Here is a 24,644-nt window from a genome sequence, read left to right as displayed (position 1 = left end):
AGTAGTAATGCTGACAGATTAAGCAATGGCTCCTTCTGGCTCAACGTGTGCACGGGTGCTCAAACAATAGGCCTACTCGCAAACTGAAGGATTTTATGAATGGCACCTGTTTTCAACACAAACACTCTACGCAGAAAGAGTGTTTCTTGAACTTAGAAAAAACTGCAATACAATTATTTTTTTACGGGGTAGGCTATGTTTATTTTTTTCAATCATTTTAAAATTAATTGGAGAATTAACTTGAATGTGCCTAATAGCCTATGTGTTGTAGCCATTAAATAAGCGCATTTAGTTTCATATGTTAAAATATTATGTTATTTGTTTCCATCTATATGTTGATTATGAAAAGTGAACACCATGAGTAAGATAGGATGCATCGGGAATGGAATGGAATGGGTCAGACATGATTGACCACTTCATTAAGTTTTGTTTTGTAGAAAGGCTTTCTTTAGTTTAAAGTGAATTTCGTTTTGTATAAATTGTATCTTAATTTTAATAAATGTTTATTCAACAAATTGCCTGGATTTAATAAATAAGAAGCAAATATAGCCGCGATCAATTGCATTGCACGCGTGAACTGGAGCGCATCATAAATTCATATCTCATATCAGATATATCTCTTTAATTTTTTATTATAAATTAATCGAAACTCAGTTTATGCCTCATAGACATGAAAAATATTTAAGAAAGCTTTACATTTCTTTGAACGAAACTATTCAAAACGAAAAGAAATAGGCTAGCTAACGTTACTCAATGTAATCCATGATGTGCATTTCTCTCTGTAGGCTAGGCGTGTTCAATACGGAGATGGCGATCTTCAACTTAATTTTTGCAGCTGACCCAGACAGAAAAGACTAGTGTAGGCCTACTAATACAAATCAATGCACGAAATCGAACTTTTTTATTTAAAATGTTTATTTTATTCAGCTCGAATGTGGACTTGAAGCAGAGACTGGCAGAAATGCCGATCACGCGTTTCTGGTTGTCTGTGGAGAGCGAGACTCAGATCTCCACTAAGGCTATGCAAGTCCTAATCCCCTTCACCTCCACTTACTTGTGTGAGTGTGGGTTTTCCCCACTGAACATGATTAAAAATAAATACAGATCAAGGCTGCAGGAGGAGGACGACTTGCGTTTATTTCTCTCTGCAGTGCAGCCCCGCATCGAACACCTCTGCGCGTCAAAAGCGCGTCCTCATTGTTCCCACTGATATGGGCGGTTATTCAAAGTTCAAAATTCAAATTCAAATGACGTGAATGACACGTGCAAATGACGTGAATGGTGCATTTTGTTTATTGTTTAAATCTGAATGTATGATTTTAAATCATTTTAGCCACATACAAATCTTGTATGTGGCTGAAAAAAAAATTGTAATGCAAATCTTTTTGATCTGATAACATGCCTTCAATGCAGTTGACTGTTATGTGTTATGCGCTCCGTGAACAAAAAGCGTTGTCGTTCATTGATCAGAGAGCTGTCCATTGTGCTGATTTTGTTCGAGACGATGTGCATTAAAATGTGCGCTTAAAGAGATAGAATTTTCATTTTAAAGTGAACTGTCATCATATACTCACCCTCAATTTGTTTCAAGCCTGTATGAATTTCTTTCTTCTGCTAAACACAAAGCAAGATATTTTGAAGAATGTCAGTAACCAAACAGTTAACTGGTCCCATTGACCTCCATAGTATATATATTTTTTTCTTACTATGGAAGTCAATGGGACCAGTTAACTGTTTGGTTACTGACATTCTTCAAAATATCTTGCTTTGTGTGCAGCAGAAGAAATTCATACAGGCTTGAAACAAATTGAGGGTGAGTATATGATGACAGAATTTTCATTTTAAAGTGAACTATCCCTTTAAGACCCAGACACAAGTTTCACACTTGTAACATTCACATGTTAAGCATGTTTTGTTGACTTATGGTTAGGCCTACTGATGTTCTGTGATTTTTAAAAGTAGCCTCAAATAGGCCTGCAAAAAGTTGGAAGTTATTTGCTGTTGCAAAGATTTATGAATGCACTTCTTAAAAAAAAAAAAAGGAAATAAAATACAATATGAAAAAATATTTACATTTTATTAGTTGTTATTGAAACTCATCATTGCCAGGAACACACAGAAGATGGCATTTACTGCCGAGGCGTGTGTGGGTTAGAGCAGGCGGACAGGATTTTGGGGAAGGGGGGCTCGGCTGTCCTTACCCACTCTAAGGGGAGGCTCACATTCACCCAATTTGAAAACCCCTGCTGTATATGAACTACATTGGCACAACCACCAGAGATGAATCAGTCGAAAGTAGTTTCTATCAATTGCATCCCTTATTGAATGTATATTTGTTTGTTTTTGTTGTGGGCCACATGAGGGGCTACGGAAACTCTAAAGGGACGTGGTGATGGGAGGAAAAATATGAGATGGGAGGAACAATTTATTTGAATGCCTTAGCTCTCTTTTCGCAGGAAACTCTCAAAAATTTAGTTTTTTACAAATTAACCAAATTTTTGCGAGCAACTCAAAAGCATTAAAATATATAATTTTTCACCCATTTAATTTTTTTTTCATCACCATGTCTTAGTGCCATGGTAAGGGTCTTATTTTTTAAAGGAAATTGAAAACGGAAGGGGATGTTTGTTTATTTACTCTTGTTTGCCTTCTCTTTAAATAAAACACTTAAAGTGACCCTACGCCAACTCTTCTACCTGTTGATTTCCAAATCGAAATAAATATGATCCAGATTAAACTTTTTGAACACCGGGGCCAAGGTGATTATGCAGAGACAAAACAAAAAGTTTTGCATCAACATTTGACCATTCTCACGTTCATGTTGAAAGAACGTAATGGGAAAGCTTGCACTTATCAGTAAATATTGTTCAAGTATACAAAGGTAATTTTATCCAAACATGTTATTTAAAATGTATGACTGAAATTGTTTTGCCTGCTCATTCTAAAATTGCTGTTAAATATTAGGGTAAACCAGGCGATCCAGGATTTGATGGGCCTCCTGGTCCTAAAGGATCTAGAGTAAGTCTCATTTTAATACCAAATCTTTTTTGTTTGCTAAAAGGATCAGACTTGCTATTTTTGATTGGAGGATATATATATATATATGACCTGTTCAAAAGTTTATGAACCATTGATTCTTAATACTGTGTGTCGTTACCTGGATGATCCACGGCTGTTTTTTGTTGTTGTTGTGATGGTTGTTCTTGAGTCCCTTGTTTGTCTTGAGCAGTTAAACTGGCCAAAGTTCTTCAGAAAAATTATTCAGGTCCTACACATTTTTCAGTTTTTCAGCATCTTTTGCATATTTGAACCCTTTCCAGCAGTGACTGTATGATTTTGAGATCCATATTTCCTGACTGAGGGACTCAAACACAACTATTAAAAAAGGTTGAAACATTCACTGATGCTCCAGAAGGAAATACGATGCACGGTGGGTGAAGATTAAGGTAAATTGTACTTAATTTGTCTTCCGGGAAGTATCTTCTATTGCTTCCGAAGGGCAGTACTACATTAAAAAAAAATGATATTTAAACAAAATAAGAAAAATGTGGACATCTTCATCCTGTTCAAAAGTTTTTGAATGTGAATGTTTGAACCTTTTGTTGTGTTTGTGATAATTTTTATAAATTCAGCAATTTTTTTGGATTGTGGACTATATGTAAAAAAAATATTTATGAAAAATATCTTATTCAGGTTCAATATATATATATATATACACAAGACCAGAATCAATCAGCTACTAAACAACCACCTAGCAACCAGCCAGAACAGCCTGTAACTGCATAGCAACACCCTGGCAACCACCCACTACACCCTAAAATTGTGTCAACGAGTAGTGCACAGGCAAAAACCACTTGTATTTTCTTCAAAACATGTAAAAATGGTTCTCATGTCAGATTTTATGGTTTTCTCTTTTTATTCATAGGGAGGAGCAGGTGTAAATGGACGTCCTGGATTAGATGGTATAAGGGTACTATATCCTCATATATTATCTTTTATTTCTCTAAAATAATTAAGTACTTTATATACATTTTTGTGTGCATTGGTTGGTTTCTGAGCAATCAAGTCTCTTTCTTTGTTACAGGGAAGACCAGGACCAAGAGGAGAAAAGGCTAGTATATTTGACTTACTGACAGCGGATTCAGAAATTTTAAAACATCAATAAATGACCAAAGCCATTCAATCCTGACTGATGGGCGAAGTGTTATAGATGATATCAGACACAGGACAATTAAATGTACTTTCACTTTCTCTCCATATATGTAGGGGGGGAAAGGAGAATGTGGCACCCCAGGAATGAAAGGAGATCAAGTATGTTTTAGTGAATGATTCTCTTGATCTGTGGTCTGTGGCCCACAATGTGTCATGATGATCTTGTTCTTTATTCCCACAGGGTCCAGACGGACCTTCAGGACCACGTGGACCAAGAGGAGATCAGGTTTATCCTCTTTTATATATACACTACCATTCAAAAGTTTGTGATTGGTAAGATTTTTTTTAAAGAAGGTTCTTATGCTCACCAAGGCTGCATTTATTTGATCAAAAGTAGAGTAAAAACAGAAATACTGTAAAATATTATTAAAATGTAAAATTACTGTTTTCTTTTTGAATATATTTTATTTTCTATAGTCCGTGTAAATTTTTTTCAGGATTCTTTGATAAATAGAAAGTTCAATAGAACAGCATTTATCTGAAATAATAAGCTTGTGTAACATAATGAATGTCTTTACTGTCACTTTTGATTCATTTAATGCATCCTTGCTGAATGAAAGTATTAATTTCTTTCCAAAAAGAGGAAATGATCACGCTCACACAGTCAGATCGCCTCTCCTGTCCCTGCACTTATGGAATGTGATTGCGGGATTAAGTGCTGTTCTTACACCAATGTAACATAGCTAAAGCGGTGAATCCAGGCCTACACGCCATTGTTCCTCTCTGACGGCTTTCTTTGTTCCTCTGGATTAGCATAAGGACAGGGGTTACTATCTCCTGCCCTCCTACTTCAACCTCTGTCCTTGTGGTTTTGGTTTAATGACAGCAGCCTCCATTTTTTGACCCGATTAAGATTTAGAGAGCTTCAGTTTCCCACGCAGTCTATTCTCTGGATGAGGGGGGATCTGTCTGGCTGTCATGTGTCCAGTGAAAACACATCCTAATTGATGGCATAGCTTGGTAGAGGTCCAGTACAGTGTAAAAATCCTTTAATATTTAAATAGACACACTCTGTCGGTACAACTAGCTCACAGATCAAGTGTGATTAGTGTGAACTAAAATATAGACTAATACTAATGTCTGTCTGTTTCAGGGACTGAGCGGCAACCCTGGTGACTCTGGCCCTGAGGGCCCTGTCGGACCTAAAGTAAGGATATTGCATCTCTCACCATTATGATGTGATATTATGAATGGTAACATGAAAATGAAATGACATCTTTCCTAGGGTGATCGAGGACCTAGTGGACCCACCGGACCTCCAGGGGACCCAGGGGTCGGGTTTCCTGGTGCACAGGTAATGGCATCAGATTAGTTAATTAGTTTGATTTCAAGATAATGTCAAATGGTTAGACAACAGTTGTGACACAACCCTTCAAGCAGTGTTCTGCAGTGTGACATGCTACATTTGTTTTGTATAATTGTCATGCATGCAGTTTATGAACTCAAATAATTGAGATACAAGACAATTGTTACACCGCAGAACTGTTCTTTTATATACACTTTCATTCAAAAGTTTGGGTTAAGTAACTTTTCTTTAAATAATTTTTTGTTTTGTTTAGCATGCCATGGATACATTCATTTCATCAAATGTAAAACAAAATACTTACCGGCCCCAAACCTTTGAACAGTAGTGTATCATAAAGTTGTTATTATAATTATAATGAAATCATATCCATGTAAACTCTTTGTGTTTTGTAAGGGGGAGAAAGGTAGTCAAGGCAGACCTGGGCCCACCGGGCCTGTTGGTATTGGGGAGCCAGGAATGCCTGTAAGTGAAGTGATATGTCAGTAACACCACTAGAGGGAGATAGACATCCAACTATTGGGCATCTTATCCACTGGGTATGTATATTATAATGTACTAATATTTAATATCTGTTTGTTAGGGCCCATCAGGACCTCAAGGAGTTCAAGGCAACCAAGGGTTTCCAGGAGAGGGTTTACCAGGGCCAAAGGTAAGAGTTAACAATAAAAACCTTCATCTGCCTCCCCATGTGAAAAAGAAGTGCACTTAACTAATGTGCACTTGTAGTGTACTTTAAATCTTAAAATGATATATAAAAGGGTACTTAAGAGTGTACATGACATTTCATGGCTGTTTATTGCAGTTTTCTCAATCACTTTGGCACATTTTTTAAAACTAAGTTCAAAACGGATGTTCCAGCAAACAATTGTCACAACTCTATAGGATGTCTGCAAAATGTAGTCACTCACCCAAAACATTTAATTCATGCTTCAAAACCTAGTTATATTGTGTCAGTAAATTGGCCAATACCACCAAAATAAAAAGTGTTTTTGTCATCGTGTGAGCCACACTGGTCAAAATGTTTAGATGTTTTTTTCACCATGGAAATATTTGTTATATACAAATTCCATTTTTTTTTTTCTGTTGACACTAACTATTCTATTACAATAATGTCAGTTTTGTCTAGCTGAATGCTCTTGTGGATCACACTGAGATTTTACTGTAAATACAGATTCAGATTTTCATCAAATTTGACTGGGAAAAGTCAATAATGTAGTACACAAAAAGAAAATGAATATTTGTATTTATACAGTACATTTATTTTTTGAAGAAATGTGTTACTGTACTTGTAAGCCTAAAATTCACAGTTTGTTCATTTTTACACACTCTATTATGTCTTTCTCTAACACAAACATATCTTCTTACAAATTTTCCTATTGCTCTTCCATGACAAGAATGTTCAGCTTACATCCAATATAATTCTGCAAAAATAAATGTACTGTATAAATACAAATTAGTACTGTGTGTTTGTGTGTGTGTGTGTGTGTGTGTGTGTGTGTGTGTGTGTGTGTGTGTGTGTGTGTGTGTGTGTGTGTGTGTGTGTTTGTTTGTTTTTGTGATTTATGAGGACACACATTTGTATAATGACACGGGTATTACACTGGTATTACGACGTAAACATGAAATATGAGGACATTTTATATGACATTCCACTCCTTGTCCCGGCTGTTTTGGACAAGTTGCTGGCATTTGGCTCTTTTCTTATCTGCAGCTTCCTCACAGCCTTCCTCCCACGGCACCGTCAACTCCACCAGGATGATCTTCTTTCCCTCTGGAGACCACATGATGATATCGGGCCTTAGAGTTGTGGATAGTACCGCCTCGGGAAACTGGAGTTTCCTCCCGTAGTCAACCTTCATTTCCCATCCCTGGGCTGACTGCTGGAGATTCGGCCTGGCTAGACTGTGGACAACAGGTCTTTGGCTCTCTTTCACAGAGGCGTTGTTTCTTCCTCCTTTCTTGCTCCAGGATGTCTGCGAGCACTGCCAAAACCTTGTCATGGCACCACCTGTATCTACCCTGTGTCAATACGATCTTACACCCTGACAGAATGTGCGGCATTTTTCCTTTCCTGCCACACAACCTGCACAGTGGGCCCTCCCTTCTCCCCCACCTGTGCAAATTGACTGGGGTTGGTAAGGTGTCATACACTGCTCGTAGTAGAAAGGATATATGGAAGGGCTCCAGGCCTTGATTGTTCTCTTGGGGAGGTCCCACCTCGTCCAGGCACCTTGAGTTGCGAGCTTGATGGATTTTGCTCTTCTCCCTTCTTCCTCAAAGTTGCGGCTTTAATCCTGGATCATGGTTCTCTTCTCCCTAGGGGTGGACTTTGACCACTGCTGGAACTGTGCTGTTCCTAGACCCTGTCTTCCAGTGCAAGAGTTTCCTTAGAGAACATTCTGCCTTGTTAATTGCCGTGCTGGCAGCCCACTTACGGCCAGATCTAGTTCTAACTCCTGCTTCCCTGGTGAGTTGGCTTTGAGAGTCCCTATATGTCAGGGACAGTATGCATTTGGCGACTTTAAACTCCTCCACCACTGATGACAGGGGAAGCTGGAGCTGCCCCGACCTTATGTAGAGCCCCAAGGATGTAAAGCTCGGGGGTATTCCCAAGCATCTTCTAAGGTGCTTGTTGAACTTCCTCTCCATTTTTCTTCAACAGTTGATAGGAGCACCTCATATACAGTAAGAAGCCACATGAGTCTCGGGAGCAGGCCATGTTGGTAGATCCAGCACTTGTATTTCCCAGGCAGGCCAGACCTGTCAATCTTCTTCAGCCATACTTCAACTTGTTTTCCGGTGCTGGAGATGCTTTTCTTGTCTGACAGGGAATCATCATACCACTCTCCAAGGCATCTAATTGGGCTCCCCTGGATGTCCGGGATCTCTTCCCCTTGAACAAGTAGCTTGAACCTTCCAGCTGTTTTGCCATTTTGAAGACCATCTTTGCCCATGTGGCCATGCGATCCAGTTCTGACAGGACTCATCTTACCTGCACGTGAGTTGGTGTTATCACGGTAGGATCATCCATGAATCCCCTGATTGCTGGCTGCTGACATCCAGCTGCGGTCTTCGGCCCTCTTAACTTTGTACTCACTGCAGAGATGATCAGGTTCATTCCCATGATGAACAAGATGGGAGAGATGCATCCTGTCACTATCCCTTTCTCCACTGGCTGCCACTTTGTTGTAAACTTGGCGGACTGGAATCGTAGCTTGATGTCTCTCAGGTAACTGGATGTTAAACAATGTTTTATGTCCTCACTTGGATAGCAAAACAAACCTGTGTGTGTGTGTGTGTGTGTGTGTGTGTGTGTGTGTGTGTGTGTGTGTGTGTGTGTGTGTGTGTGTGTGTGTGTGTGTGTGTGTGTGTGTGTGTGTGTGTGTGTGTGTGTGTGTGTTCGTTGCAATTTATGTCATAAATAGTTATAGAATATAACATGTCTGACAGATTTTGTTCTGACAGTTTCACTGAGAATCAACTCATCAGTTTTGATGCCATGTGCATTTAGTCAATTATAGACACATGTGCCAAAACAAATGCAATTTGCTTAAATCAATAAGAAATCCAAATTTGATATGAACAAGAAACTAATTGTTCAGAGATCTGAACTTATTGTTTTGAGAAAAAAAAGTCTCATTCGAGAATTGAGCCAAAGTGACAAGTTTCAAATGACAGTAAAATATATTTTAGTTTGCCATAATATTTTAGTTAGCTTGTCAGTACAATCAGCAGTTCAATTTAACTATATTTCAATAACAATGGAAATAAGTATGAAATTACATATAAAGATGTATTTAAGTCCTACTTAAGTAGGTCAAAAAGCACTCTAAAGTTAAGCTAATTGCATTTAGTAAAAATGTACATTTCATTTAATTTTAAAATAACATGCAATTAAGTGTCTGAAAACATTACATTCATTAACACACTCAGGTATATTCATTTAAAGTGTATTATTTTCTTAAGTACTTAAGTAATTTTTTTAAGGTATGCTAAACTGATATTGAACACATTTCAGGGTGACAGAGGATTTGAGGGTCCTAAAGGTGTACGTGGACCTCCTGGGTTAAGCATCAAGGGTGATAAGGTAGAGTACAAAAAATGACATGCTGTTGTTGAGTGTAATCAGATTTAACAATAAGACACAGCTCTACTTATTTCTACCTCCTGTAGGGTAACACGGGGGAACAGGGTTTACCTGGGCTGATTGGATTTCCAGGAGCAGGGATCCAGGGTGAAAAGGCAAAGAAAAGTTCTTATCTATCCACAGGCTGCACCCAAACACCTGCATTATCTTATAGGAAATCATAGTAGAGCCTCCAATTTGAAAATACTTTTTGATGTGGCATCTCTGGCTGCAGGGAGACCTGGGACCCATAGGACGACCTGGACCAAGAGGCCCCCCTGGAGTGGGCATGGCAGGCCCTAAGGTGCATTTTGTGTGTTTGTGTGTGTGTGTGAGTGTGTGGTTCAGGTTAACCCTATGTTAGTGCTGACGAAAGCCGACTGTGTTGTTACCTCGTGTCGCCAGCATCGGGGACTGCAACTGAACACACCAAAAGGATTACAGGCGACTGTCAACTAGCATGCGCGTTCTACACCTGCGTATGAAGGAGATAACTGTCTATTTAATCAGATTTTCGTCTGCATAAACAAAGCAGCGTTTGCTTACTGTTTTTAATATCAATCACGCTCTTTATTCCATTCCTCTCATTTTATCAAAATATTTGCACAGTATTGCTCAGGTAAGATGATGTAAAATACTTTACTTGCTCGCTTTCATCACTTTGCTCTTATTCTTGTGCACTGACTCGTTCGCTAAGCTGAACAGCCAATCAGAGTTCTCTCTCTCGCTGACAGCCCAACGCCTACATGTTGAATCGGCCAAAAAAAACAAAACAGCCAACGTTCAAAAATGGCCCGACATTGCCCAACAGATGACCGTCAGCTTGGTGTGTCCCTGGCTTTATGGAGACAAAGGGTCCCCACAAAGATGGCAATATCTGAAATCCTTGTCCTTGTGGGAAAATGTTTTGGTCCCCATGAGGGAATACAGGTTATAAATCATACAGAATAATTGAAAATGAAAAAAGAAATTCTGTGATGTGTAGGTTTAGGGGTAGAGTTAGGGGATAGAATATACAGTTTGTACAGTATAAAAATTGTTATGTCTATGAAGTCCCCATAAAACATGGAAACAGAGCTGGCCCAAGGCATAAGCGAACTAAGCGGCTGTTTAGGACCCCCCTTGGCCACCAGGGGGCCCCCAAGAGCACGTGAAATTACTTGTTGTTGCTTGTTACTTTATGATGATTGAAATCGCGAAATGGCCTTAAACAATTAGGCTACTAAATAAATGCAAAATGTTAAGTTTTCTAATTTATACACAAATTGATTATGACTGAGCTGCACGAGCTCGCGGCACCATCTTGTTAGCCAGGGTTCCACTATTGTGAGCATATTCAGCATAAGAGACTTATTGAAAATAAAAATAAAAAATCTTACATATTCCAGTCGAAACTATACTTTAAGACTTTGAATATTAAAGTATAAATTAACACCTGAGCACTCTTGTGGGTTTGCTACTGTTACAATTAAAAAACATATAAGGGTAAAAACATGACAGGCAGACATGATGTAAGCAACTCAGCTACAACTAATACAATTGATAATGGGTGTGCGAATTATCAAGAAATGCCAATAGTCAGTCGCATTGGTGGCACTGAGGGGCCCCCAAATATAATTCTGCTTAGGGCCCCATAAAGTCTTGGGCCGCCCTTGCATGGAAACCTAATACTGTAAATAAGTTGAAGTGCTAAAATTACTAAAAACGAATTAACTAACTACTGAAATTAGTATTCATTTAAAATAATATTCGAATAAAACAATAGTATATAAATAATACCAAAATAACACTGTTTAAAACCTTCAAACATCGTTTTCATTTGGAAAAAACTATTCCATTAATGGTTTGTGTGATTATCTGTTTTTTTGACTGTATGAATTTTGTTCCCAGGGTGATCAAGGCTTTCCAGGGGACTCTGGCCCACAAGGTGAGAGAGGAATTGGAGAACCAGGACCAAAAGTATGTACAATTTTAATTTGTAAAACCAAATCAAATATTATCTATATATTAACATATTTTTGATATACTATATGTTTAATGTAAAAGTGATGTTGTTTCATGATTTTAGGGAGAACCAGGACCAGATGGAGCACCTGGTATTCCTGGCATCCCAGGTGAAGATGGCTCTGTGGGTCCAAAGGTACAGTGGGACACAACATCCTAGGTCACAGGTTTCTTGTAATATGGTTACCATTACATTTAAAATCTAACCAATGGATCGTCACTTAAGCCACACTAAACAATGAATGAATGTCATATACCCGCGGTTTCACAGACAAGGCTTATCCTAATCCCAGAGTAGAATGCATGTTTGAGCTGTTTTAACTGAAAGCAAATTGCACTGGCATATCTTAGTGACATTGTTTTGTCTCAAGAACAGTAATGTGTTTTTTTTTTTTCTAAGGCATGTTTATTAAAGTCACTTAAATGCCATAATTGGACTAAGGCCTATTCCTGGCTTAATCTAAGCCCTGTCTGTGAAACTGGGCCACAAAGATTTAAGTATGGAGTGGCTTAAATGTCTACATATTTCTGAGGCCACTGTAACTATAACACATTCTTATTTTATGATTGCAAATATAGGAAAGCTTCAATAAAGCACACATGCATTGCTTTCCTATATTGTTTCCTCACCTGTGTCTTTCTGTCTTTTGTTCATTGCGTTAGGGTGAGATTGGTTTACCTGGTGGACGAGGTCCAGAGGGCTCACCTGGGAAAGGAATACCCGGTGAGAAGGTACAATAATGGTTCTTTCTTTCTTAACACAATTCTATGGATCAAGTTATAATTAAAGAGCTTCTCTTTTGGTTAAACAGTGCATTAATTGAGTCCAGGAGTCAATATTTGCCCTTTTGGGTGACAATAAGAGTAATATATTTCCTGCCATTTAATGTAAGCTTTACATTACAGTAAAACTGCAAACATTGAGAGTAATCAGATTAACACCGGTAGTAACCATTTCAAATGATGGAAAGATGTCTGACACCGGATGTTTTATGTAATTTAGTTTAGGGTCTCACAAAACCATCCATGTCCAGGTTGTATTTTACATTAATATCAAAAGAAAGTACACTACCATTCAAAAGTTTGGGGTCAGTAAGATTATAATTTTTTTTTTCAAAAGGGATGTATTCAATAATAGATCAAAAGTGAGACTAAAAGCATTTATAATGCTACAAAATATTTCTGTTTCAAATGAATGCTGTTCTTTTGACCCTTCTATTCATCAAATAATCATGAAAAAAAATTCCACAAAAATATTAAACAGCACAACTGTTTCCAATATTGATTAGGCCTATAATAAGAAATGTTTCTTGAGCACTCAATCATCATATTAGAATGATTTCTGAAGGAACATGTGACACTGAAGACTGGAGTAATGATGCTGAAAATTCAGCTTTGCATTCACAGGAATAAATACAATTCTAAAATATATTCAAATAAACTGTTATTTTAAATGGTACTTTTTTTTATTTTAGATCAAATAAATACAGTAGTTGTGCGTCATCTTTCGAAAACATAAAAGGTAACATTTTAATATTATTTTAAACATTTTATTTTAGATTTCTATACAATTTTAGTATATGTAGTATGTAGTATTTTTTCTACTGCCGTTAACTTATGCAGATTTGAATAAAAAACACTGTATTAGTATGATTTTTTTTCCCGTCACAGCAATAATGATGCAAATCAACATTGATTGACGTCAACCTTGAATTATGAGAGTGACAAAAAACTCAAAAGTAAATGTCTTAAAATATGCTGTCGCAATGCATAGTCCTAAAAATAGCCTTCATTTTCTTTATGCGAAATTTATCTTAATATCTTACATGTGTATTCGTGAGGCTTAAATTCTAAATAAAATACTGCATGTCATTCAACTCCAAATTTTGTCTATGATCAAAAAGCTGAATAATGTCAAATACTGTCGTCTTTTAATGTATTGGATGTGTAGTAGAAAATGTCACTGTCACATAAACACACTAAATAGTGTTTATGAATCTCTCCACAGGGTGACCGAGGTGACAGAGGAACTCGGGGTCTTCCAGGAAGCTCTGGAGCAGCGGGACCCCCAGGGGCCAAGGTGGGTGGGACAGTGGCAGCACTTAAATACAAAACCTGTTTTTTTTTTATTATTTGGGAATATGGAGGTTAATGTTCAGGTCGTTATGTTTAGAGGTTTGGAATGTCATATTTCATGCTCAGATGACTTTTAAAGAGTTCATAAAAGGTCTTTAGGGTTTAGCTGTACACTTTTATGGTTGTGCAACTCTCATATGAAGGATGATTATTTTAATACCTACAAAATTCAATAGCATATGTATTTGTTACAGTTTCTTTGTATTTGTTACAGTTTCTTTGCAATCACTAGGACACATTTCTCAATACTTGGGTCACTTTTTCAAAACTCTTCACACAGTGAGCACAACAGCAGTCTATGTGGGATAAACTGTGGATCAATTATCATTGTCTTGGCACAAAATGCATTCAACGATTACATATTTCAATTTACATGAATACATTTCTCACTTAGGCACAACCACCAGCAAAACTCTATTTACCTACAGACCAATTTGCACATGTTTACATACTCTTGTCAAAACTGTTAAACTTCAAAACCTAACATAAAACAAAATTGAGTAAGACAGAAATTTGACAGTAATATCATATTGAAATATTGATATTCTCAATATTGTAATTTCACTTTCCACTTCCACAAAGTAGAATACTACAAAGTATTCTGAAATATGCAAAGTGCAGTAACACTCCAGCTCTTTATAAATTATACACTTTCAATTTCAACTAATATGACCGCTCACTGTTCACATTGCCTTATATACACTATAATCATTTAAAAAAATGAACACTGGTAATAAAATATTTTCTTTTATTTATAGGGAGAGCCAGGAAGTTTAGGTATGATGGGGTTACCTGGACCTACCGGTCGAGGATTGCCTGGTTCAAAGGTACGTATGTTTCTCACTAAGTGCAAATAGAGATAGATGCTCTTCACACGAAGTGTAAAAAGAAGTAATATCCTGTTTGTACTAAAGGTAAATAGCTGAACATTGGGGGCGGAGCTAGTGAAAATAGCTTTTGCCAACAAGGTTGGCATTATTGTATGTACTGTGCATATGCTCTTCATCATTATGTTTATTGTTAGGGTGAGCCAGGGCCTGCAGGCCCCCCAGGTCCTGTTGGAGAGCCAGGTGTTGGGACTACAGGCCCTAAGGTTATAGACACAAAGACATATTATCATATTGTTTAATTTTTTTTTTTTATGCTAATAAAATAAGAATTGGTGTGTTTCAGGGTGACAGAGGAGGTCTAGGACCAGTGGGGCCTCAAGGGATGAAGGGGGAGGGTTACCCTGGACCACAGGTGCGTGAAGGAGACAAAGACTTTGATACGAACAACACAGATAACAAAAGCGGTAATATATCTATACATATGATATATTCTCAGGGGCTTCCTGGATTGCCTGGGCTGCCAGGTGAAGTTGGACCTGAAGGACAAGGAATTCCTGGACCAAAGGTATTGGTCATTATGCAATTCACAGTAAATGATGGCCAACTTTCTATCCTTCAGAAAGTCTGCAAAGTCTAGCATTTTTGCTAAGTTTATGTTGTTGTTATTTTCAGGGAGACAGGGGCTCACCTGGAGCTACTGGCCCTTCAGGGCCTCCAGGAATTGGACTGCTGGGACCAAAGGTTCAATGTCACTACTTAAAATGTGTATTGGTTCTACACACAGTTTGTTCTATGTTGATTAATTCATATGAGATTTTTAAAGGGTGCAGTTGGCCAGCCTGGTGCTCTAGGTCTTCCAGGCCTTCCAGGAGAGGGAATTCAGGGTCCCAAGGTAAGGCTCCAAGGCCCGCAGGCCTCATTATACTGTAGCTCTATCAACTTGGAAAGAAAGCAAAACATAACTTTATCATACAAAAGCTTGGAACTCTAAATAAACATTTAATTATCACAGGGAAACACTGGGTTTCAAGGACCCCCTGGCCCAAGAGGGCCTCCAGGTGATGGCCTGCCAGGAGAGAAGGTACTAGAAAGACAAACACTGACTGATTGTGTTGTATGTCAATACAGTTAATAATATATTCAGGGTTCCCACTCAACCTGGAAAATTGAAGACAAATTTTCCAGTCCTGGAAAACACATGGAACATTAGAGAAAATGTAAAATGTCTTGGAAAATCTTGTTGTTGTCCTGGAAAAGTCAGAATTGTGAGATATAAAGTCCAGGAAAAGTCAGATTTTCTCGCAGTTGCTAGATATGTTGCAATTCTTACTACTTTTCTCAGAATTGTGAGTTATAAAGACCAAGTCTGAGGGAAAAATACTGGCTTTTCTTTCAGAATTGCTAGTTTATATCTCACAATTCTGACTTTATAACCGGCAATTGCTTTATATCATGAGTTTATATCACAATTATGTAAACTCGCAATTGGGAGAAAAAAATCTGAATAGCGAGATAAAAACAAGCTTCCATAGTTTTCCAAATGATTCAGTTTTTATAGTTGTCATGGCAATAAACTGTACGCCTTTTAAAAACTTAGAGAGCAATATTTAACGTGATCCTTGTCTTTTATTCCCGCCGTAGTAAAATTGAAAATGTCCTGGAAAATGATCACTGAAAAAGAGTGGGAACCCTGTATATTACTGTTCAAAAGCAAAGACAAAATAACAAAGTCTGATGGTTTTAGGGTGACAGAGGCCTTGTTGGAGAGCGTGGGAGAAAAGGAGAGAGAGGAGAACATGGAGTGCCTGGACAAACAGGTTCCAAGGTAATATCCAGTTTCCAGTTTGCCAAGGTTCATATTCCATTTCCAGCTTATGTTTGCATGGTTTTCTGGGTAGCCTTGTAGTTGATACCAGCTAATCTGAGCCTAAATCCATGCTGAGACTTGTGGAGGTTGAGTGAGTGTAACGATTGAGCCCAGAAGAGGATTGAATCCAAGGCCAGAGAGAGGCCTGCATGGACCACAGACCACAAAACATATTTACAGTGTATTCAAATGCTCCATGAAAATATGATCTTGGACACAGTCTTGAGTTATACAACACTGTTTCAAAATTCTAGTCCTGGAGGTGCTACAAGTACAAAATAGAAATCTTGAAATGACAACAATGATAAACACAACAGTGATCAAGTAATCAAAACTTGCAGCTATATATGCCGCTATATCACGTCTTAAAGTGTGGTCACTGGTCACATTAGCAAAATTTCACAGGCAAAAAAGTTCATTGTCCATTATCAATATTGTAGCAATGTATAAAGCATTACCAACACAGATGTCAATTTCAAACCAAGAAGCTTTTTTTGCGAATCGGCGTGAAGAACTTGAATCCATTGCAAAATTTGCATTAAATAATTATTTTACTATCACGTAGAATTCTATTAAAATGACTGTATTTCGTCTGTTAAAATTTACCAAACAACTGTAAATGTACATCTTTACTCTAATTGAACCGCAATAGATTGTAGCCCACCTTTAATTCAGTTCATATATACCTAAAGCAGAGGTTTCAAGATAATGTAGAATATACCTTGAAAAATTACCCTGTTACTAATAAAAATCTACTTAAATTGTATAGGGAAAACCAGGCGAGAAGGGAGATCCTGGCCTATCTGTGAGTAAAAACGTTTTCATAAAACTTTATCAGAATGCTCAGAATATTGTATAAATAACATACATTGAACTTCCCCCCCGCAGAGAGAAGAGGTGATCAGAATAATCCGGGAAATATATGGTATGTAACCGTCCCTGCCACTCAAACACAAAACTATATATAGGTTGTTTAATCTTTTAGGTGGAGGAACTTACTTTTTTGCATTTTCTCTCAGGATGTGGTCTGAAATGCCGGACGAGTCCTCTGGAGCTGGTCTTTATCATCGACAGCTCAGAGAGTGTGGGTCCGGAGAACTTTGAGGTGGTGAAAGACTTTGTGAACGCTCTGATCGATCATGTGTCTGTGAGCCGAGAAGCCACGCGTGTTGGGGTGGTGCTGTACAGTCATGTGGACACGGTGGTGGCCAGCCTACAACAGCTGTCTGACCAGACTAGCATCAAAACTGCTGTGCGTAAGATGCAATACCTGGGCGAAGGCACCTTCACGGGCAGCGCCATCCACCGGGCCACCCAGCTCTTTCAAGCAGCTCGGCCCGGCGTAAGAAAGGTTGCGGTCGTGTTGACGGATGGTCAGGCTGATAAGCGTGATACAGTGAGGCTGAAAGACGCTGCAAAAGAGGCTCACGATGCTGGAATTGAAATCTTTGTGATTGGTGTAATGAACAGCAGGGACTCCCAGTATCCAGAGTTTAAGAATGAGATGAACATTTTAGCATCTGATCCTGATGAAGTGTACGTCCACTTAATTGATGACTTCAGACTGCACAGTACGTACTCCTATGTTCCTTTAAATATGGTGTACTCTGCTAAATATTTTTATTCTAACTTTTTTGCGATTTTTCAGCACTGGAGAATAAACTGCTAAATCAGATCTGCGAGCATGATGATGGAACGCTCTTTAGCCCAAACGGCAAACCATTCCCTCCATTTAGGCCTGTCCCATTTCCAGACGGAACTGAAGCTTCTACCAGTGATTATTTAATCACAGAGGGCGAAGAGGTAATTTTTCATACTACAGAAAAACACAGTAATAAATTAAAATGTAGCAAGTAGAAAGACACTGTAAAAGTACATGAGCAGGAAAATATTAAACTTTTCAGTCAAATTAAAATGGTAGTGCCCCACATATGACGTGGAGAAAAAAACAAGATATTTTAAGCACAAATTAAGAATTTGTTTCTGTATTTTATGTAAATCATGTCCATGATTTACCTAAGATGAGGGAATAAATTTATCAAATGTGGTCATGAATGAAGTAGTGGTAATAAATTATTAATTTGTGGCAATGATATCTGTTTATTTTTTCCAATGACGTTTGGGGCTTCGTAGAAAAAAAATGCACTTAAATGTATTTATTTTTATTTCCTGTGAGTGTACACATCCTAATCATTATTTTCAAAAAAGTTTTAAATATATTATTCAAAACAGAAACACATTTTTTTTTTCAAATATCTTAGCAGTTATGAATATTAATTAAGACATTAAAACCCTATTTATATGTATTTCTGAACAAACATTTCTGTTGATATTATAAAATATGAACAGAAACTACAGTCTTAAAAACAGAAACTTTGATATGGAAAAAAAGCATGCACATAAAATGATCCATAATAATAATGTAAACGCCAGCTAAAGGTGATATTTTGCTGGAAAGAGCTTCTGTTTCCAGTTTATGAGATTCTGCCACAATACCACATGCCATACAGTCTGAAAAATTCTCTTTATCACAGGATGAGCTTCCAACAGAGTTTGAGACCACTTCTCCTCCTCAACAACCAGATGACTATTATGACCCCTACTGGAAGACCCTTTTTGACGAGTCTGTCAATGAGCTCCCAAAAGTGACAGATGCCCCAGCTGGAGATAAAATGAGACCCCAGTCCTCCATCTCAGTAGTAGGACCCCAGACGCCCATAAACGTGCAGCGTGTTCCAGAAATCGGTCCACCTCCACAAACTCTACCTCCACTGTCCCCTCAACCAGATGCCTTTGTGAAAGGTAAACGCATTGGCTTACACTATCTATCATGGTGACTTCTTGAGCATTCACATTTAAATTTAGTTTGAAACCAGATTTTGTTCAATTTGAAGTACTTCAGATGTATGTATGTTGTTGTTTTTCAGATGTAGGCTGTAGGCAGGGATTGGACCCTGGGCCATGTAGAGAGTACAGGGTGATGTGGTACTATGACCCGGAGGCCAACGCGTGCGCACAATTCTGGTATGGTGGTTGCCAAGGCAACAGCAACCGCTTTGAGACTGAAGACATTTGTAGAAGCGCTTGTGTGCAGACATAACACACCCTCACAATAAAGCACAGGGCTTCTTTTAGCAGATTTTTTTTTACAGTTATGCACTATGCATTTTCATTGTAATACATGTCTTTTATGAGAACAGTAAGAAATCCTACACTGACTGTAGATCAGATTTGTCTTTGGACCAACATTACTTTTAATTACTGTTTACTTAGTGCTGCTCCATTTTCTGGAGAATAACATGTATATTCAAAGTACCACTTCTTTTATTTTTCCTAGTAGCACAGAAAGTTTCACAAATTTCTTAATTTAGAATAATCCTTTTTTGTATGTTGCATCCTTAAAAATACAACATTGTAAATATTTCTGCTAATTGTAATTTCCGTCAACTGCACTATTACTAGTGCTTGAAGTGGAAAAAAGAGGTGCTGGTAATCCCCTTGTTTTCAAAAAATAAATAAATATGCTTATTTAGGGTCATCATATCTGGTTATTACAGGGCAAAGTTGCAGGGAGTCCGCCAATTGTTGTTTAAAGGTGTAGTAAGCGATTTATGGTAAACGCTGTTGAAATTTGAAATGACCAAAACCAACACGCCCCGACCCAAAAGGATCACACCCTTATCTTGATGCCTCCATCCCCACACATACGTATATGTTTGCTATGCAACACATACAACGACTATGGAGGAATCTGCTGTGCCTCCTGCCGACAGTATGATGTCATCAATAACTGAAATCAATGTGTTACTATGATAATGAGAGGTCGAATGTCTAATTGTTATTTAGCTCCTCTACTCATTCGATGGCAAAGTCAACCCTTCCCAACGGTGTTCCATCCCAAACACCGTTTTGGACGACAGTCCAAGAAACTAATATATTACTAATGTGACCAGATTAAGAGTTAGGAACCAAAAGAAAAAACATATATTAGGAGTGTTATCTCACTTTTCAGACACACTTTGGGAGCTGATGCTTGAAACGGGTGGTGGAGGAGGTTTAGACATTCCAGGCTTATAATAATAATAATAATAATACAAATAAACAAACAAGTGTAGATGACACACAAGTATATTCAAGCAAAATACAGCATATCTTTGTTCTGAAAAAAACAACGTTACTCACATATCGAGAAGAAATAAAAGCAACATTGGCGTCTTTCAGGCCTTCCTACTCCTTAAAGGGATAGTTCACCCAAAAATGAAAATTACCCCATAATTTACTCACCCTCAAGCCATCCTAGGTGTATATGACATTCTTTTTTCAGAGGAATACAATCAGAGTTATATTAAAATATGTCCTGGCTCTTCCAAACATTATAATTGTCATATATAATTAAGTGAATGGCAGCCCAAAAATTGAAGCCCAAAAAAGTGTATCCATACATTATTAAAGAAATCCACATAGCGCCGGGGGTTAATAAAGGCCTTCGAAGCGAATCGTTGGGGTTTTGTAAGAAAAATATAAATTTTTAACGTTATAAAGTAAAATATCTAGCTTCCAGCAGACCGCCTTCTGTATTCAACTTACGGAAAAAGCATAACTGGCGTGACGATGACATCAGACATAGCATAATCATTTTGAACTGCGAGAGGGGCTACACTTTCTTCGTAAGATGAATACGGAAGGCGGTTTGCCAGAAGCTAGATATTTTACTTTATAACGTGTTAAATATGGATATTTTTCTTACAAAAACCCAGCATGTCATATACACCTAGGATGGCTTGAGGGTGAGTAAATTATGGGATAATTTAAAGTTTTGGTGTGAACTATCCCTTTAAAGGGAATATTGCAGGTTAAAAACATTTCCAAATGAATATATAACATTGTATGAAAATACCATATGAAAAGGTAATGCAGGATTTAAAATGTTTTAAAAGGACATAGCAAGAGCCAGAGCAAATACTTTACATTGTATCGACATTTTTATCTAGAAACAATACAGAAATCAACTATCTGTGAAATGAGATACTAGTAACACTTCCGTGGACATTCCGCACCAGAGCAAGAAAAGCGTCTCAACTGAAGAAAGCGCTCACAGCAAGGCGTTTTCAGGTGGCTAAAAAAGCTTTAGTGGACACCTTACTGCTGATTGGCTACAAGTGTGTTTTGGTGCTCGGTCCAATACACTTTTCTGTCATGATACGTAATTAATGAGTCACCTATTGACACCCTGAAGCATAAATGTAATGTTGGGGTTACGGGGCGGGGCCAAGTCAGATAAAACGATGATGGCTAAAACCTTGAACAGAAGTTGACATTAGTCTCGAAAAAACTACTCAGCTGTGTATCGCGTCAGAAATGACAAAAGCTCAAATGAAGCAAATGCATGACGAAGATCGCAGCGCATGTGCCTCTGCACGTGAAAGCAAGCACGTTGATGCAGTGAAACATAAGCAGACAAGCAAAAGCGAGCAACAAAATAAATACGAATGAAAAGGACAAAGCAGGCACTTTTAATTGCAAAAGATGTGGAACAGAGCATGCATCACGCAATTGCCCCGCATATGGCAAACAGTGCAAGAACTGTGATAAAATGAATCACTTTGCTAAGATGTGTAAATCGAAAAAAGTGCACGCGGTGGATGATGACGTCACAGAACAGAGACCTAGTCTCTTCGTCAGTGCAGTGCAAACGCAGACAGGGACAGATGAATGGACAGTTGACTTGAAACTGGAGCACAAACATGTAAAATTTAAACTTGATACTGGTGCGCAAGCCAATGTAATCCCGTACAGCCTGCTGCGAAGGATGAGACCAAAATAGAGGCAGTCAGAAAAATGCCTACTCCTGAATGCAAAAAGGATGTGGAAAGATTTCTTGCTATGGTCACTTACCTCGCAAAGAGAAGCACACCCATGGAGGATATTGGAGCATCTCCAGCCCAACTGTTGATGGGTCGAAGATTAAAAACAAGACTTCCAATGAAATCAGAGTTGCTGAAGCCTAGCATGGTAACTAACCCAGTCCAGCAGGTGTTAGAAAACAGGCAAAAGAAGCAGAAGGAATATTACGACCAAAGATCCAAACCTCTTCAGAAACTTCAGGTTGGTGACAATGTAAGAATATGGCAAGAGGGCACATGGAATCCAGCTGAAGTTACTGGACTTTCTGAGCAGCCAAGATCTTATGTTGTTCAGAGGAAAAAATCATAGAACTACTCCTCAATAAGCCTTCTTGGTTTTGAGACAACTCGTCCACTCGCCGTCTTCATAGGTAGACGGCGAGTGGAGTAGACCTCCTCACGTCATCTCAGGTCAGTATACGCAATGGCTCAGTGTGCTGTGACATGTTTGGAATAAACTTTGCGAGGTAAGTGACCATACCAAGAATTAAAAACGTTCTGTTCCTTCTGTACACCTGAGGGGCAGGTGTACAGAAGGAACAGAAAGTTTTTAATGAAATCAAAAGAACAAAGAGACACACCAAGGAAGGACGCAGACAATCAAAATGTGACAACAAAATGGGTGTGACAACAAAGAGGAAGAACATGAAATGGACACTCAAACAGGGAAAAGAGATGTCAGCCCCACCGAACTCTTAAGTCTACCTATGAAGACGGCGAGTGGACGAGTTGTCTCAAAACCAAGAAGGCTTATTGAGGAGTAGTTCTATGATTTTTTCCTCTGAACAACATAAGATCTTGGCTGCTCAGAAAGTCCAGTAACTTAAGCTGGATTCCATGTGCCTTCTTGCCATATTCTTACATTGCCACCAACCTGAAGTTTCTGAAGAGGTTTGGATCTTTGGTCGTAATATTCCTTCTGCTTCTTTTGCCTGTTTTCTAACACCTGCTGGACTGGGTTAGTTACCATGCTAGGCTTCAGCAACTCTGATTTCATTGGAAGTCTTGTTTTTAATCTTCGACCCATCAACAGTTGGGCTGGAGATGCTCCAATATCCTCCATGGGTGTGCTTCTCAGGTTCAACAGACACAGGTAAGGATCTTTGTACAGAAGGAACAGAATGTTTTTAATGAAATCAAAAGAACAAAGAGACACACCAAGGAAGGACGCAGACAATCAAAATGTGACAACAAAATGGGTGTGACAACAAAGAGGAAGAACATGAAATGGACACTCAAACAGGGAAAAGAGATGTCAGCCCCACCGAACTCTTAAAGGTCCCGTTTTTCGCGTTTTTTTGAAGCTTTGATTGTGTTTACAGTGTGCAATATAACGTGTTCATGTTTCACGTGTAAAAAAACACAGTATTTTTCACACTGTTTTCACTGTCCTCAAAACGGCTTGAAAGATTTCCCTGTTCTATGAAGTCCCTCCTTCAGAAATACGTAACGAGTTCTGATTGTGCCAGCGGTTCGCGTGTTGTTATTCGACAGCAGCTTAGCGCACGCAGAGCGCACGTTACCGGAAAGGTCACGCCTCTTACCATAACGGGGATGCATGTGCTCAATGATCTCTTAGTACAGCGTCCCTGGGAAAGCCAAACAAAGGTGATTTGACTCCGGGATGAAAATAACAGCGTCTCGGCGACAATGGCGACAAACACTATACAAACGCATCAATTCGTCTTCTCCACGCGGGAGCAACAAGACCACGCCCCCTTTTTTCGCGTATTCATGTGGGCGGAGGTTAGTCGACAAACTGCTCTACTGACGTAATTAAAGCAGGATGTACAGAGATGTAGTCCAAACCGGCCGTTCGCTGTAGGCTTTGAAAGGGAACTTCTGTTAAATAAAATATCTTGCTTGGCATTGAACTTTGAGCTTTATAATTTTACAGGTATTATTTATGCTCTAACATCAACATTACACACTAACTAAAGTTTGAAAAATGGGATCACGAAGAACAGGACCTTTAAGTCTACCTATGAAGACGGCGAGTGGACGAGTTGTCTCAAAACCAAGAAGGCTTATTGAGGAGTAGTTCTATAATTTTTTCCTTAAGTTTATACAATCACAGTTCAAAGGACAGTGTTCGGTTAAATGAAAGCCTGACAGATGTTTAAAAAAAATAATAAATAAATGCTATATAGTTGTGATGTGCAGTGATACACATTCGTTTTGTAATGGGGGGTTATATACAAGGTGACTGAAGTTTTTTTTTGTTTGTCTGCAGAATGAAAAACCTTAAAAAAAAAATAAA

General features: G+C 38.4%; 1 protein-coding gene across 1 annotated transcript in view; it reads left to right on the top strand.

The window, feature by feature from the left end:
- The window catches only part of col28a1a (collagen, type XXVIII, alpha 1a), a gene marked incomplete at both ends in the record, with an annotated part of 30,176 nt that extends 10,595 nt beyond the window's left edge, over nucleotides 1-19,581 (top strand). The window contains 30 exons of the mRNA XM_079829114.1: nucleotides 2,965-3,018; nucleotides 3,926-3,970; nucleotides 4,085-4,111; nucleotides 4,267-4,311; nucleotides 4,394-4,438; nucleotides 5,306-5,359; nucleotides 5,438-5,506; nucleotides 5,912-5,980; nucleotides 6,099-6,167; nucleotides 9,537-9,605; nucleotides 9,692-9,760; nucleotides 9,880-9,948; nucleotides 11,535-11,603; nucleotides 11,713-11,784; nucleotides 12,312-12,380; nucleotides 13,657-13,728; nucleotides 14,543-14,611; nucleotides 14,809-14,877; nucleotides 14,958-15,026; nucleotides 15,111-15,179; nucleotides 15,287-15,355; nucleotides 15,438-15,506; nucleotides 15,627-15,695; nucleotides 16,359-16,439; nucleotides 17,251-17,286; nucleotides 17,370-17,406; nucleotides 17,501-18,052; nucleotides 18,130-18,284; nucleotides 19,016-19,283; nucleotides 19,409-19,581. Coding sequence (XP_079685240.1) covers nucleotides 2,965-3,018; nucleotides 3,926-3,970; nucleotides 4,085-4,111; nucleotides 4,267-4,311; nucleotides 4,394-4,438; nucleotides 5,306-5,359; nucleotides 5,438-5,506; nucleotides 5,912-5,980; nucleotides 6,099-6,167; nucleotides 9,537-9,605; nucleotides 9,692-9,760; nucleotides 9,880-9,948; nucleotides 11,535-11,603; nucleotides 11,713-11,784; nucleotides 12,312-12,380; nucleotides 13,657-13,728; nucleotides 14,543-14,611; nucleotides 14,809-14,877; nucleotides 14,958-15,026; nucleotides 15,111-15,179; nucleotides 15,287-15,355; nucleotides 15,438-15,506; nucleotides 15,627-15,695; nucleotides 16,359-16,439; nucleotides 17,251-17,286; nucleotides 17,370-17,406; nucleotides 17,501-18,052; nucleotides 18,130-18,284; nucleotides 19,016-19,283; nucleotides 19,409-19,581 — 2,751 coding nt within the window. The remainder of the gene's footprint in view (nucleotides 1-2,964; nucleotides 3,019-3,925; nucleotides 3,971-4,084; nucleotides 4,112-4,266; nucleotides 4,312-4,393; nucleotides 4,439-5,305; nucleotides 5,360-5,437; nucleotides 5,507-5,911; nucleotides 5,981-6,098; nucleotides 6,168-9,536; nucleotides 9,606-9,691; nucleotides 9,761-9,879; nucleotides 9,949-11,534; nucleotides 11,604-11,712; nucleotides 11,785-12,311; nucleotides 12,381-13,656; nucleotides 13,729-14,542; nucleotides 14,612-14,808; nucleotides 14,878-14,957; nucleotides 15,027-15,110; nucleotides 15,180-15,286; nucleotides 15,356-15,437; nucleotides 15,507-15,626; nucleotides 15,696-16,358; nucleotides 16,440-17,250; nucleotides 17,287-17,369; nucleotides 17,407-17,500; nucleotides 18,053-18,129; nucleotides 18,285-19,015; nucleotides 19,284-19,408) is intronic.
- Between the last annotated feature and the right edge of the window lie 5,063 nt (nucleotides 19,582-24,644).

This window comes from Gobio gobio, assembly GCF_949357685.1.
Source record: "Gobio gobio genome assembly, chromosome: 11".
Classification (NCBI taxonomy): Eukaryota; Metazoa; Chordata; class Actinopteri; order Cypriniformes; family Gobionidae; genus Gobio; species Gobio gobio.
This window is presented reverse-complemented; position numbering and strand designations above follow the sequence as displayed.